The sequence below is a fragment of the Sarcophilus harrisii genome, chromosome X (assembly GCF_902635505.1).
Source record: "Sarcophilus harrisii chromosome X, mSarHar1.11, whole genome shotgun sequence".
Lineage (NCBI taxonomy): Eukaryota > Metazoa > Chordata > Mammalia > Dasyuromorphia > Dasyuridae > Sarcophilus > Sarcophilus harrisii.
The window spans coordinates 33,897,794-33,913,160 of NC_045432.1; the positions used below are offsets into that span (position 1 = coordinate 33,897,794).

The window sequence follows — 15,367 nt, forward strand, 5'->3', positions numbered from 1 at the left end:
ACTCAACTGGGATGGGAAACCATCCTACTTGTTTAAGTAGCTGCCTTGATTTCAGAAATATTCTTCCAGTGACTTCTTCTGGCCAATGGTTAATGTGATGTTATTGAACTCAATAGCCACATTAATAAACCATGCTAAATTACCAACTGTAACGGGTTGGAAAATGTTTCCTATTTGTTGGCTGTAACTGATTGGTGTTATCATGACTTTATTCTAGTATCTTTTTTAGAGTCTGTTTCTGAAAATATGAATAATGTTGTTACACCTCTTGGCATCATCCACAGAGCCCGATGTGTTGCTTCCTCTAACAATTTATCCTGTTGTTTAACCATTATAATAATTCACATTTCTGTAACACTTTGTACAAAGCTTTACTCGCAGTGTTATGGAGCCTAATTGACTCAACATTTTCCTGTGAGATAGGAACTTGTATTATCCCCATTTTACAAATGAAGAAATTGAGGGTTGGAGAGGTTAAGTAATTCATGTGAATTCACCTAAGTACAGAGTCAGGACTCAAGCTTAAGTCTCCCCACTTCAATTTTCCACTGTATTATGCTGCCTGTCTTTTAGCATTGTCACTTTTTATTGGCATTATTATAAATAATTTTGTAATTTTGTACCGGTTGGTATCATTTTGATTTATTCAAGAACTCATTTTGCCATGTCATATTTCTTTTACCAAAGAATTTAGCACCTTATAAAATTCATCCTAAATAATCAATTATTATCCATTTTCTTGATCATTTGAGGTTTTAATTCATGGGAAGGCAGCCAGATAATTGCAAGCTACTGTGTTTAGGGTTCAGTATAATCCCCGGATGATTGTTAATGATCATTTCAGGATTGTTTGAAGTCTTGGAATCGGTGAGATATAGGAGGAGGATGACATATGAAACTGAAAAGTGGCCTGTTTTTTTTTTCAGGTGAAAGTAGTAGATGACAGAAGATACAGAAAAGTATTTGAGGACAGTGTTCGCATTATGGATAGAATGGAAAATGATTTTCTTCCTTCATTAGAACTCAGCAAGAGAGAAGTGAGTTGGATCATAGGCCTCCTTTGCATGCCTTATATGTTAGCTAGTCTAGAGGAAATTGGGATTACTTCCCTTTCAAAGATTCTGTGGATTTCGTCTCCGTAACACTCTTTGAGTAGAAATCCCGAAGCTGGATTTGGTCACAAGGCCATTAGCAGTAGGTGACCCTGGTGAAGCTCAGACTACTGAGACACCAAGAGTGGTGACCTGGAGAATTAGGCAGTGACAAGGACCAGCCAACATACATAACCTGCTCCCTTTATTCCTTCCCCTTCCCCCCTCCTCCAGCATCCATTTAGGGACTCAATCATAGGATGAACACCAACTAACAGGGAGTCAGGTGGCAGAGGAAAAATGTTGGGAGGGCATGGTCTGGGTTTAATGATGGAGTTCAACTGGTAGCAACATATTTAGCAAAGACTAGCTCTGGTGCCCATTATCTAGATCCTCTTTGAAGTCACTGGCCCAACTTCATTCCCCCTGCTGATGACATGAATTATTTACCCCTTATTCTCATTCTCTAGTTTGTATTTGAGAAGGTGAAATTCCGTCAGCTGCAGAAGCAGAAATTCCAGGTCACCAACAACGGCCACGTGCCCTGCCATTTTTCATTCATCCCTAAACTCAGTGACAGCCAGTACTGTAAACCCTGGCTTCGGGCTGAACCCTGTGAAGGCTACTTAGAACCAAGTGAGTTCCTTCCTTTATCTTCAGTGCTCACAGCACTCACTGTCTAAAGACTGCTAGGCATTTCTTTCCCTTATCTCTGATAATTGTGGTTCTTACTTTCACTTTCTTTGTGTGTGTGTGTGGGGGTGTATGTTTTATGTTTCTAACATCTACCTCTTCTACCCCCGCCTCCATTGGCAGTTAATTCTCTTGGAGGCATCTTTGGATGTCATATTTTTGGTTTTCCTTTAAATTTTACTTACATTGCTATCACTTGCTTAGCACATCCATATATGTCCCTCTGTCCTTCCCTAAAAATAGAACCCTTCCTTGTAACAGAGAAGGGCAGTTAAGCTAAACAGAGCAACATATTGACCATGCCTGTTGACATATGCCTCATCCTGTACCCTTAATTCACCACTTCTCTTCTGAGAGAAGAGGAGGCCTTTAATTTAATCCTTTAATTGGTCACTATAGTGAGATGAACATTCTGATATCACCATTGGTCTGATGTCTTTTAAGGATGTTTTCCTTTACATTTTTGTGATCATTGTCTATTTTCTCCTGGTTCTTAGATGAGCAGATCCTTTCTTGTTAATCTGTATTTCTCATATTCATAATTTTTTAGAGCACAATAATGTGCCATTATGTTGCTTTACTACAATTTTTTCAACTGTTCCCCAGTCAATAGAGCCCTCCTTTGTTTCCATATTTTTTGTTTCCACCAAAAAAAGTGTTTCTATGAATATTCTGGTATTGGGACTTGCACAAATTTATCTTTGAGCACCTTGGTGTCCATTCCCAGTAGCAGTGTCAAAGGGCTTGAGTGGTTGAGCCACTTTTATAATAAAGTTTTCCATAGTATTTACTCTGATGTTTCCCAGTTACTTTCTTAGAGCAATTAGACTGATTCTAAGGTCCATGCTACACTGTTTTATTTGTGTACCTCTGTTTCCACAGTCCATCCTACATTATTTCCATCTTTCTTTGTCTTGGCTGGGTATCAGGTGAAACTTCCAAGTTCCTTTTATTAGTGATTTGGAGTGGGTTTTTTTCACATGATAGTTAAGCGTTCAGATTTCTTCTTTTGAAAAATTATCTACTTAATGGTTTTCCTCTGAATGTTTGTATAGCCAAGTTTTGTCTGCCTCATTTCAGGTGAGACTGTTGATATTTCCTTGGATGTCTATGTCAGTAAAGACTCAGTGACAATCCTGAATTCTGGAGAAGATAAGATTGAAGACATTCTTGTCCTTCATTTGGATCGAGGCAAAGATTACTTCTTGACCATCAGTGGAAATTACCTCCCTAGCTGCTTTGGCACATCCTTGGAAGCTTTGTGCCATATGAAAAGACCAATTCGAGAAGTTCCTGTTACCAAACTCATCGACCTGGTAAGGAGAATTCCTAGAAGGACATTTGCCGTGCTTTATCTTTCACCTCCATGCGTCTGTCATCTTGTGTTGATCTTTTGTCATTGTCTAGTTTTTTTCCCTCCAGTCTTGGGTTAATAACAGAATTTATAGGTCAAGGATGACCTCCATGCCAATAGACTAGAGGGAAATAAAAGGTCTTTAAAAATGTTGTAGCTGGTTTGGGGCTGCTAGTGATTTGACAGATCAACTCCAGTGAATGAAATTTAAGTCTTCCCATTTCAAAGAAGGCACTTTCATATGTTGTCTTACAATAGCATTCTAGGGTAGTATTCATTCATAGCTTAATTGTGTTCTGTGCAGAAATCTGTGTGTGAGTGAGGATCCTGTAGCATAGACATAGTAACTTGCTTAACATCTCCTAGCAAGTCCATGTTATAACCAGGACCAGAAACGAGGTCTTCTTAATTGCTAATCTATTGCTCTGCTCACTATTATTGACTGTCTCTCTAATGAACCCAGGTATTTTTCTGGAGTAGGGACCTTTGAGTATGTAGCTGCTTACAAAGGAATTATTATCTGTTTCTCCAGCCAAACCTTGATTATGAAAGTAATATTTATTCTCAATAGTAGAAAATTGATAAGAACTTTTCTCCCCTATGTAAATTGCATTAGGCTTTTCTCCATATCTGTTCTGGCTCTAAAAGTTTGGAACTCTTGGTTTTGAACCAGAGTAAATTAAATGAAATGATGGTCAAACATGACATTAACATTCAGGCCCAGCTGTAGCAAATGATTGAGTTGTCCATGGGAGGGGTACGGCCACAGTAACAGTGGTGGGAAGGTGGGCAACAGCGGGCAGCTGACTTGTCTGTGGGTAGTCTGTTCTGTTGTCATAGCATTATCTCAGCTATGACTCAAATACATGAAAACACTTCTATCTAATTCCTATTTCCTTCCTTGGAATTTACTTATTTCCCTGGAGCCTTCTTGCTGCTACAACAGGGTTCTTTAATCCTGTTTGAAAGAGAATGATTTCCCTCAGCACATGAGAGCCCAACATTTCTGATTATTTCTCATGATACCTGTTCTCTTCTATCTCTGTACCACAGTCTTTCATATTTATTGCTTCATCACTTAGAATGCCAATGATATCATTTAATAAAGATACTTCCCAACTTTATTTTTGACTGGTAAAAGCTGAGAAATTAAACTGCAGCCATGTACTACTCTTTTGGCACTAATTGCTATTACCAAGTAGTAAAATGATGTTAGAGCTTCAAGTTAAGCCATCTTATGTAAAGATCTGATACTTGAAACACTGGCTCTGCAGAAAGTCCTCTTCCATCCTGGTTTCTATCAGTCCCTGTTTATAAGGGCGATTTGAAGCATTTTATTCTTAAGTTATCTCCCACCCCTTAGAAAGACCATCCTTTTAGATGGAATTCTAATTAAAAATCTGTGTTTAGTTGTAACCTGCTTTGTGCTAGCCTTTTCTTCCTACAGTTGTGGGATTTGGTATCCTCATTCACTTTACAGCTCTCAGTATTCCAATATTCTCCAATTCCTGCATTCTCCCCTAGCAGGGGCTATGTTTCAGGCCTAAGTGATTCAAATTAATGTTTGACAGCAAAGAGCAAATCTAAGATTACTTGTGAGCTGTCTAGTACTCATGCTCCCATCCTGTCAATTGACTTAATTATGACCTTCTAACATATTTTCTTTGGGCCTTAATATTTTTTATATTATATAAATAGATATATAAATATATAATATATAATTATATTATCTATACAAGAAGGTAGTTAAATATTATGAGATAGTGTCACACACTGGTATTATATTATACTATATATATATATATATATTATACTATATATTATTCACTTTAAAATGTGAATGTAAAAAAAAGTAAAAGCTCTTTTTTCCATGGATCTAGATTTTCAGTTTGCTGGCCATAGTCCCTGTTCTCCCTCACCCTCTTCTTAACCACCTTTCAGGTGTCTGTGACTTAGGCTACCATATGTAATTTCCTTTGTACATAATTGTTTGCATGTTGTCTCCCCCATTAAATTGGCAGCTCCATAGGATCAGGGACTATCTTTTGCCCCTTCTTGTCTCTAATACTTAGCGCAATGCCTGGCACATAGCATTGAACTGATTTTCCTAATCTTAACACCAGCCATATTCTCTGAATTATGTCTGATATGTTGGGTACTTTGTCATTCTGCTCTAGCAAATCTATGTTTTACAAATTCAGCAGCAGTAAATTCTGCGGCTTGGAGTTAATAATAGATTTTTTAAATTTCTTGGAAAGTTTGTTCTAGTCCTTGAACTTGAGTGATTGAGCTAATCTCAAAGTCATACAATTTGGGATTATAGATATGACACATAGATCGTTCATATGACATAGGAAGAAATTAGCTAAGTTCAGTACACAATAGAAAGTGATGCTGGGATAAATGGGGGAAAACTTTCTGAAAGAACTGAAATTTTGAATCAAATCCAGAGGCCTGAAGAGTACTTACTGTAGGAAAGTTCCTTCTAATATAAACAGGGGAACAATTTGAATCAAGAAGTGTTAAGTGCAAACAAGTCCCAAGGTTTCTCTGGTTGGAGTAGATAGCAAGGATTGAGTAAATAGCAGTCATTCATCAATCTCTCTATATAGGAGAAAGATGGATTATTGGAGTGCCTGGAGTTCACTAACAGGAGTTAGCCTTTGATCCATAAGCCACCTGGAAGGTTTTGGAGGATATACAATATTCTCAATTTGTATGTCTAGTACAGGGAGAACTTTCTCCCTCCCCTCCCCCCCATTAGACTGCAAGCTCCATGAGAGAGGGAACTAGTTCGGATTGTTTTTGACATAAGTTTTGTATTGCCAGTGCTTAGCAAATAGTGGGCATTTGGTTGACTGACCTGGAGGGAGGCTAGAAATGAGGAATTTCATGAAGAAAAGGATAAGGACTGGACTTGTAGATTCATTGATATAGAGAACTCCCAAATGTGGAAACTCTTTTCCCAATGGATGCTGTTTCTCTGCTGGAGTTGCTTAGGATGTGTCAGACAGGACATGAAACTTTAGTCTCCCTGAGTTCAAGGGAGGCTGTCTCATGGGAAGGTGTTAGAGTAAACTGAAAATAAGATGACTAGAACCTAATGGAAGGTGTGGATTGGATTTGGGTCATTTGAATGACCCAAAGGGGAAAAAAAAGGCTGAAGAATAAGTAGCAAAACTATTTGGGGGGAGATTCCTTAGGAAGGGAATAAGAATAAAGCCCTTAGATCTAAATTCTTTCAGGATCCATTTGCTCTTTTTCTGACTCCTCATTCTACATCATCTGTGTATAGATTTCCACAGGCTTTTTTGCTTTTTCATTTTGAACACCGATTCACATTGAGTATGAGATTTCAAGGTCTGAAAAAACCTCTATGCAAATGTAAAATTGTAGCCTTCCCAGGGAGTAGCTCTTTAGTAGGCCATAGGCCACTGCATTGGCTGGACAGTTTTGTGCTTGAGAAGTGACCACTTCTCAAGTGACCATTTCTGCTGTGACCACTTAGGCATTTTTAAACAAATTTGACCTACCCTTCCCTGGCTAAGTGAAGGGAGCCCTTTTCAGTTTTGAGTCCAGGCTTGAACTTCTCCCCACTTTCTCCTCAGACATGAGGGATTTTTACAGAATAGCTGTCATCCTCACCCTCGTTCTTCCCCAGGATCCAGTCAGAAATGTCTATTTGCGATTCATTCATTGATGTGACTTGCTCATATCAATCCTCTTCCTAGCCATTTACATTCCTAGTTCACAATCTCGCAGCCCCAGGCTGAGACAAATAATTTGACAAATGAAAAGCAAAAGGAGTAGGTGTTTTGTTCTAGGAATTTAGAGTTCTTGCCTTTCCTTCCACCCCCTTCCCCAATCATTCAGTTCACCTCCTAACTGGTTTTCTTCCTTCTGGCCTTTGTCTTTTTAATCCAGCCTGTATCCCATCATTGAATTAATATTTCTAAAAAACTGCTTTAATCATCACCCTCTGGCTACAAATGTTCCTGTTCCTGAGTTGCTGCCCATTGCCACAGGAAATCATTCAGACTACTTAGTCTGGCATCATAGGTTCTCTCTTATGTTTCCCATCTACCTTGTCTACCTAATTTCCCACTATTCATCCCACCTGTCAATTTCCAATGTCACAGTAGCCTCTGGATGTTGCCTTGTATGGCTGCCTCACCACTTTTGCTCATGGTCATACCATTCCTTCTGCTTAAAATGGGCTGCCCAAACTTCTCTCTGCCAGCTCAACTCCCTCTTTCTCTTGCAAAATCTTCTCTTTCTTTGAAGACTGCTCAGACGCTGCCATCAACACCAAAATTCTCGCACGTGTTGAAAGCACTGGGCAATGCTTGCCATCTAGGGGAGGGGGGTGGAGGGTGGGAGGGAAAAATCGGAACAGAAGTGAGTGCAAGGGATAATGTTGTAAAAAAAATTACCCTAGCATGGATTCTATCAATAAAAAGTTACTATAATAATTAATAAATAGATAGAAAGAAAGAAAGCACAAGCAAGCAAGCACTGGGCAAGTCAGAGGATGTCAGTTCAAATTCCTACTCTACCACTTACCAGCTATGGGATCTTGGACAAGTCATTTAGCCTCTCTTTACATAACCATTGAATATCTTCACACTTGTCACGGTCTCATGAGAGACAGCAGGGAGATAATCGCTTAATGGGTTTTTCTTTTATTATGCCCAATGGTTGGTTCTATAATGTCATCAATCTGGGCTGGTTCCCTATTACCCCCTTATTTCTTATTCTGAGACTCCTAGTGATTGATCTACCTACTTCTCTTTCCACTGTTATCAACTGTTACTTACAACCACAGTTCCTCTTCTTCTCTGGCCCAGTGCAAAGAGTGGTTCTCTTTGTACTGAGCCATTCTCCCCTACATTTCTGTCCCTGAAAACCCCCGCACCTTATTAGATGTTTTCTACATCTAACAGAAGAAATAGGAATAACAAGATTCATGCCTTTTTCTGTTGGCTCTCCCTGCTGCCTTTCTCCTTTTTTACTGTAGAGAAAGGCAAAGGAACACATAAGTGAGAATAGTAGACATTGGAAGTATTTAAAGGATTGAAGTGACCTTTAACTGCTCAAAGTCAGTAAGCCTTCTAGATCTCTGGGAAGAAGGGTGACAGAGATTGTGTGGGTAAGGCCAGCTTTGGGTAGAACAATGATGGCTGGTGAGGTAGAGGGAAGAAAAATGACTTGGAGGACTTTGCATCTTCCCTCTTTCCATCTCTGCCTCCTTGGTCCTGCTATTCTAGATGTACTTCAGACCAGCATTGAAACAAGGTAAGAATGGGCAGCAAAAACTTGGTCTTCAATAGACAAGAAAGGAAGTTCCTAGAGCCCACTGGTTAAGGTCATACATTTTCAGGTAGCCATTTATATGTGGAGATGTTAAGTCAGGGATTGCTAATGGGCTTTTTTCTCCCTGTTAAAAAACAAAAAGACATTTTTCATAATGACTGCTAAGAGTAAGATTCCCTGGGACTGATTTCCTCTAGCATACCTCTTAAAAAAATTGTGTGTGTGTGTGTGGTGTGTTGGGAATTGTGCTACATGTTTCCCACTTATTGAACAATCCAAGACTATTTTAAAACATTGTCAAAAGAGCTGGTTGTTCTGATAATACTGATTTCTGCTTCTATTTCTGTAAATTTAACCATTTTCTCTGTGTGAATAACACTCTCTTCCTGCTTTTCTTTCAGGGAGAAGACACCTTCGTAGAAAAGGTAATGCAATCAATTGGTGGGTTCCAAGTTTCTCTGGTCTCAGTTTTTTTGTATTTTCCCCTTCAGGTTAACCCTCTTACTCCTGAATATCTCCAAAGTAAACGAAAGACATTAATTATGCAAGTGTAGTCATTGTGCCCCCAGTGCAGAAGAGCAATAGAACTGTAAGGGTTCTGAATGCAGATTTAGAAAAAATAAGATGTGACTCTCCAGTGTTACAAAGGTTTATGGAAAAAATGAGGGAGGACTCAGTATTCCATCTTCATGGAGGACAGAACTAAAAGAAAGATTTCCGTCACTATTATAATCGCTATAATTAGGTTAACAGTACTGATAAATCATTTGAACACTGGTCTCAAAATCTTCTGTTCCTAGAGAGCTTCTAGAGCTTGAATCACTAACAATGGGAAGAGCCTGTTTGGAGACAGGACTCTCAATTTAGAATAGATTAAAGATATTTGTGGAGAGTTTTTTAATAGCATCTGGCATGATAGTGACCTGCAGCTGGCTTTAATGATGGTTTTGTTATTACGTGGCTCTGCATATTCTAGAGGGGAGCCATAGCACATTCGTGTTGCCCTTGAAAATTAAAATAAAGTTTACTAATATATCTCAAAAATTTTTTAACTTCTCTCTCTCTCTCTCTCTCAATACATATTTATATATTACAAAGAGAACTTCTGTATTCCATTTTAGAGGAGAAAAATTACCTAGTTCCTTCCTACATTGTACAGTGGAAGAAAGAGTTAGTCGTGTCTGACTCTTTGTGATCACTTGGACTGTGATAGCACACCAATGCTGTTTTCTTGGCAAAAATACTGGTGTGGTTTGCCATTTCTTTCTCCAGTGGATTAAGGTAGAAATGAAATGCCTTGTCTAGTCACACAGCTAGTCAGTGTCTGAGGCTGCATTTGACTTTAGGTCAAATTAAGTTACTTGGCTCTTGAGTGTTTCAGTATGTTCATATTTAAGATCACAAGATTTGTACCCAAGTTAGTGGCAGTAATGGGGCTGGTTTTCGTGAGCCTTCCATGGACAGAGTTTAACATTCATCAATCTTCAGAGACTAAATGAAGGCTCTTGAACTGTTGATGTTTATCACATAATTTTCAGTCAAACCCCATTGGTTTATAGTCCATGCTACAGTACAAATATAGAGCTCTGGCTCTCACTATCATTTTTCTAAAATGGCTTATAATTTAAAAGAGATGGGTCTACCAGAGGCATAGAGGTATAGCACCACAAAGCATTTCCTCAACAGTGCCTAAAGAAAACCTGGAAAACACTAGACACTCCAGGATGGGAGTGCCAAAGACATATATAGAAGATTTTTTTTAAAAGGGAGTAGGGGGATTGACTGAGGAATTTAGTCATGTGTGCTTCCATCCAGATATGTCTATGACAGGGACTGAATGAGAATTCTCAAAGATGAAAGGGAAGCTATATTGCTACTCACAGATATAAGGAATTAAAATAAACAACCCTAGGAGCCTCTTTTAATGTCAACTGTTGACCTTCATCCCTTTTTCCATTTTGATAATTAGGAAAGCCCTCTTCTGCCATTGGCTGCTCCTTCAGAGGGGAGTGTTGACGACAGACCTCTTCAGGTTCCCAAAGAAATCTGGCTTTTAGTGGATCACTTGTATAAGAATAGCTGTCAACAGGTAAGTGGGAGATATTTGTTGTGTATCCTTTGAATATAGGCGAGTGCTGTGTGAAGTTATGATACCTTCAATTTGTATGGTTTTCACTTTTCAAAATAGCTTTACACGTTCATGATTTTACTGGTTGTTCCTTTCTAAAATTTTATATACATGATTTCATTAGAGCCAAAAATTATTACTCTTAAGCAAGTATTTGCTCTTTTTCCCAGTTTACATTTAAGATTGGGATCCTGATTGGGGCTAGGTAATTTGCCTGAAATCCCATATAGTAAAGTAGAATGGCAGAACTGTAATTTGAATTTAGGGTTTCTAAATTCCAAGTTATTCTGTGTCCACACAAATCAGTTTGGGGAGCATTACTTTTTATATAGATGTAATATTTTAAAAGCCCCAGAAAAATTGAAATCAAATAGTTTTAAGACTTGTACTTAATGTGCCTTTTTAGATTGACCTCAATCTTCAGCAGAGAACGATATCTCTTGAGGCAAAACCAGAACAAGGGGGAAAAAAGATTGTAAAATATCTTTGCACCCTTTAGTAATATGAATAATATAGGATTCTACTTTATTGATGATCTTGCCTCACTTCCCAAGTTGAGTGCTCAAAGTTGTCTACCTGATCTAGGGAAAATTCATTTTTTCAGCATCTTCTGCAGAGCAAAATGAGAAAATGATTTTTTAAAATTTTTATCCTGATTTGTCCATTTCTGTGTGTCATCCAAATGCTACCCCTCCTTTTGCCTTCTCACTGCTGTTTTCAGTTGCTAACCGATCTCTGTAATCCTAGGATTTCTGGGATTTGGTTTGTTTCCCCTCACTCTTGACTTCTTCGATAGGAGGACCTGTTCCAGACCCCTGGCATGCAAGAAGAATTACAACAAATCATTGATTGCCTGGATACCAGCATTCCTGAGACAATCCGTATCCTTTTTAATACTGGTTTAGGAAACTCAATGCATCCCCAGCATCTTTTTTGCCTTCCTTTCCATCTTGGTAGTTATGTTTTCATTCTCTTACCGAATGCCTTTTTTAAAGCCATCTTAGACATTTCCTTGGCTTGGCTCTTCACGACTATTAAGGAGCCCCTGAATTCTTACCAACACTACGTTGGTTCTGAAAGAACTGAGGCAGCTGGTGAATAGTAACTGGAATAGGCACGAAAGATGTGATCCACGGCATTGCTATTGCTTTCCTTTGGGCTATTAATTATCCATAGCCATCAGATAATAACATATAGTACTTTTGTACTCAACCTTGTAAAATTGGTAGAGCAAATATTCCCATTATATGGAAGAGAAAACACTTTACTGGACTTATTTATGATCACACTTAAATAAATACTGGAGCTAAGAGTGAACCTCTCTCAACTACCAAGTTCAGCTTCTGATCATAATACCCAAGTCAGATGTTTTGCCATTGTGATTTTGATGCACAAGGGATCTGAGATTTTTTTTCCAGCATAGAGGACTTCCAGTGTGGGACTTACTTCCACCAATGCAAATTATAAACCAAGTTCATGTAGAAGCTTCATAAGCTTTCTAGATAACAGAGCAAATGATTTGCCCGGGATTATCTAGTTAATAGCAGATCAATTCTTGAACACTGGTCTTTAGTGTAGCACTATGGACCAAGTATTAGCCTCTCTGTCCGTCTTGGGAGTGGAAAAGAACCATGATTAGTTTGGCCAGATGGGAATTGGAATCATAGACTTTAAAAAACACTGGCCCTGAATTCCAGCAGAAATCCTGGTTCCCACCAGCTCTTACATTTTAAGAGTGTTGATTCTCAGAGTCTTCAGAGGCAATAAAATGTGAAACCCCTGTGAGAATCAGTGGGACATGAATAAGAAAAACAAATCCTGGTAGACTACGCTCAGGGAAGTGGGCATACTACCTAGCTTAGAGTTATTGCCCTCATAGTCGTGAGGATATCTGCTCCTTGACCTATGTTTGTTCAGCTGGTAACAATCACTCTGTGGCCGAAGCACTTCTCATCTTCCTGGAAGCCCTACCAGAGCCTGTCATCTGTTACGAGCTATATCAGAGATGCCTTGACTATTCCCATGACCCACGCCTCTCTCGACAGGTCAGTTCTTCTATCTGAGGAGACAATCTGGTTGGAATGACCCACCCTAAGGGACAACTCTTAGGCAGTCAAGTCATCACATGGCTGTGATGATTTGGGTATAGGTCTAGTTTTTTCTCTTTCTTTTTTTTTTTTTTTTTAATATTTTCAATGGCATTTTATTTTCCAAATACATGTAAAGTTAGTTTTCAACATTTGTTTTTGTAAGACTTAGTGTTCCAGATTTTTCTCCATCCTTCCCTTTCTTCTTCCCCTCCCAAAGATAGCAGATAATCTAATATGGGTTAAATATGTGCATTTCCTTTAAAACATTTCTGTATTTGTCATGTATGAGAAAAATCAGTTAAGTCTGTTTTTTTCACAGTAGGATATTAAAGTTGATACTTTGGATCTTTAAGACTTAGACCTTAAATTGTATCATTCTCTATTCTTTTTGCTGCTTTTTTGGTTAGCCTTTTTTTGTTTGCAGAAAACATAGTGAGGTAACCACTCTTGTACTCCAAGGTGAAATTAATGGCCCTTTCTATACAAAGTTATATCTTTGGGATCCCATTTAGAGTGGCTGGTAGCCATTTTCTCTTTTTGGTGTTTGTTCTTAATTCTAGAATAATTTCATGGATTTATGAGTAGTACTTGAGAATTCCTATCTCCATCGGAGATAGATCACTGTGAACCTGACAACTTTGTACCGGCCACACTAAATGACATTGGGGAGATCTCATTTGTTTGACCTAGTTGTTCCTGGGCTGGCCTGCATGGGGAAGGTGGAAACAAGCAGACTGTAATACTGAGCGGCTGGTGAGGCAGAGCACACCAATAAAGGTGGCGATAGTGTGGCTTGGCCTACTGGGTGAATGTGAGTCGGGCGAGACCATTAGCTCCCCTTTTGTGTCATAACTTGGCGGGTGTTGTTCCAAAGTAAGCAGTGGGTAGTCAGGTTATCTTTAACGGAGACCCGTGTGTAAAATTTGGAGCTGTAGCCAATAAGATTTGCCGCTCTGGGATGGTTTCACTGCATACATTAATTTGTGCATTGGCCAAGATGAAGAAGGGGTGAGGAGGGCGTTGTAAATTTCGAGGTATAAACAGGTTTTTGGCAGTGCCTCTATTTCCTTCTTCCTGATGCTTTTTTTTTTTTTTTTTTAAACAAAAAACAGGTGATTGCACATCTTCCACGGTGTCACAGAAACGTTTTCCGGTACCTGGTGTCTTTCCTTCGGGAGCTCTTGAAGCATTCTAAAACAAATAATATCAGCGTCAACATGATTGGTAAGGTTTCTTTGCGTTTGTGGCTGGGTTTTTTCAGAAGCTGCTCTCTGATTTGATTGGACGGGGGGCACTCAAGTCATTTTTCTCTGTAATCTCATCCCACCCTCTGAGTCCATGTGTAGGTGTAGCCTAATCAGTAGGTCTGCCTTCTTCCTTCTTCCTCCAGCCAATCTCTTCTCTGGACTCCTGCTGCGGCCTTCACCTAATCTGATGTCAAGACAGACTCCAACCGATCGCCAGCATGCTATCCAGTTCCTCCTGGGGTTCCTGCTTAGCGGTGATGAAGACTAATTCTCTTCATCTCACATCCTCCACCCCTTCCTGAGATTCTAGTTTGGAGGATCATTAGCTTTGAGTATTAAGAATTAGTTGAAAGAGTTTTTTGCCACCAGGGGAGAGTTGCACAGCTTTGAGGCTGCTGGCCATCAAAAATCTACAGTTTACAGTACTTAGGGGAGTCTTTTAGTAGCTCCTCCACCCACCAAAACACAAATGACATGTCCTTATACATTAGAGAATGTCCTTATACATTAGAGAATTTCAGACTCGACATATTGCCAAGCCAAAGTCTCCACATTTTGGTAGTTATGTGCTTTATCTTTATGGGACAAAGAGATCTGTATTAACACTTCAGTGTTCTCCAAATCTGTTTGTTGCCCAAATCTGACTGTCTTATCTGTGTTTAGCACCCTAGACTTGGGATTTGAGATGTGAACATTCTAGACTGATATATGCACTATTTTACTTTAGATGAGATTTGTATCTGGTCATTTATCCAAAACATCTTTGGCTCTCTTCTCCCCATTCCCATTTGCACCCCCACTTTACCAGTAGTATCACTTTGGGGAAGGTCTGGCTGGGTAAGGCTCCTTGGGTGACTTACTCGTCTCACTGCCAGAATTTGTGCACTTTTACTATAGTGACATTTATGTGTCTCAGTCTGTTTATGTGCCTCCAGTGGCTAGGGCCATCTTCCCATCTCTCGAACCATATCCAGCAACTGAACCTTAGTGACTACTGGAAAAGGAACTTAGTTCTAATAGCCCATTGTTCTCAGAGGCCCACAACCAAATTGATTGCAGCTTGGGTACCTTGAGGATGAAAGTGTTTCTCTCTCTTGTAAATCCTTCCGTCTGGGGGATGCAGGTATGAGGAATAATTGGCTCTGGGTGTCCCTGGGATTCCTCCCAGCCTTGGAATCTCATCTTCTTCCCAAACAGCACTTAGACCATCACATCAAAGTGTTGGGGCTAACCTCAGAATCCTCAGGAACTTCCTGCCATTCATCCTCAGTACCAAAGGGCAATTAGAATCCCCTTGCTCACAAAAAAAATATGCTCCTTCAACAGTTTATGGTCAGGGTATACAATATTTGGGGAACTTCTAGTATAACACATAACCACCTTTTGAAGTACTAGGTCAAAGAGGCAACAGTTTACCGAGATGACATCGGGGCCAACAAAGCACCTTATTA

At 39.3% G+C, this 15,367-nt stretch overlaps 1 protein-coding gene across 2 annotated transcripts in view; it reads left to right on the plus strand.

Moving 5' to 3' along the window:
* The window catches only part of OCRL (OCRL inositol polyphosphate-5-phosphatase), a 60,866-nt gene extending 45,911 nt beyond the window's left edge, over nt 1-14,955 (plus strand). For both annotated transcript variants that reach the window (XM_031944986.1, XM_031944987.1), the window contains exons 15-23: nt 927-1,037; nt 1,562-1,727; nt 2,865-3,100; nt 8,853-8,876; nt 10,421-10,540; nt 11,376-11,460; nt 12,497-12,624; nt 13,782-13,893; nt 14,060-14,955. In XM_031944986.1, coding sequence (XP_031800846.1) covers nt 927-1,037; nt 1,562-1,727; nt 2,865-3,100; nt 8,853-8,876; nt 10,421-10,540; nt 11,376-11,460; nt 12,497-12,624; nt 13,782-13,893; nt 14,060-14,184 — 1,107 coding nt within the window. In that variant the 3' untranslated portion in view covers nt 14,185-14,955. The remainder of the gene's footprint in view (nt 1-926; nt 1,038-1,561; nt 1,728-2,864; nt 3,101-8,852; nt 8,877-10,420; nt 10,541-11,375; nt 11,461-12,496; nt 12,625-13,781; nt 13,894-14,059) is intronic.
* Nucleotides 14,956-15,367: the final 412 nt, after the last annotated feature.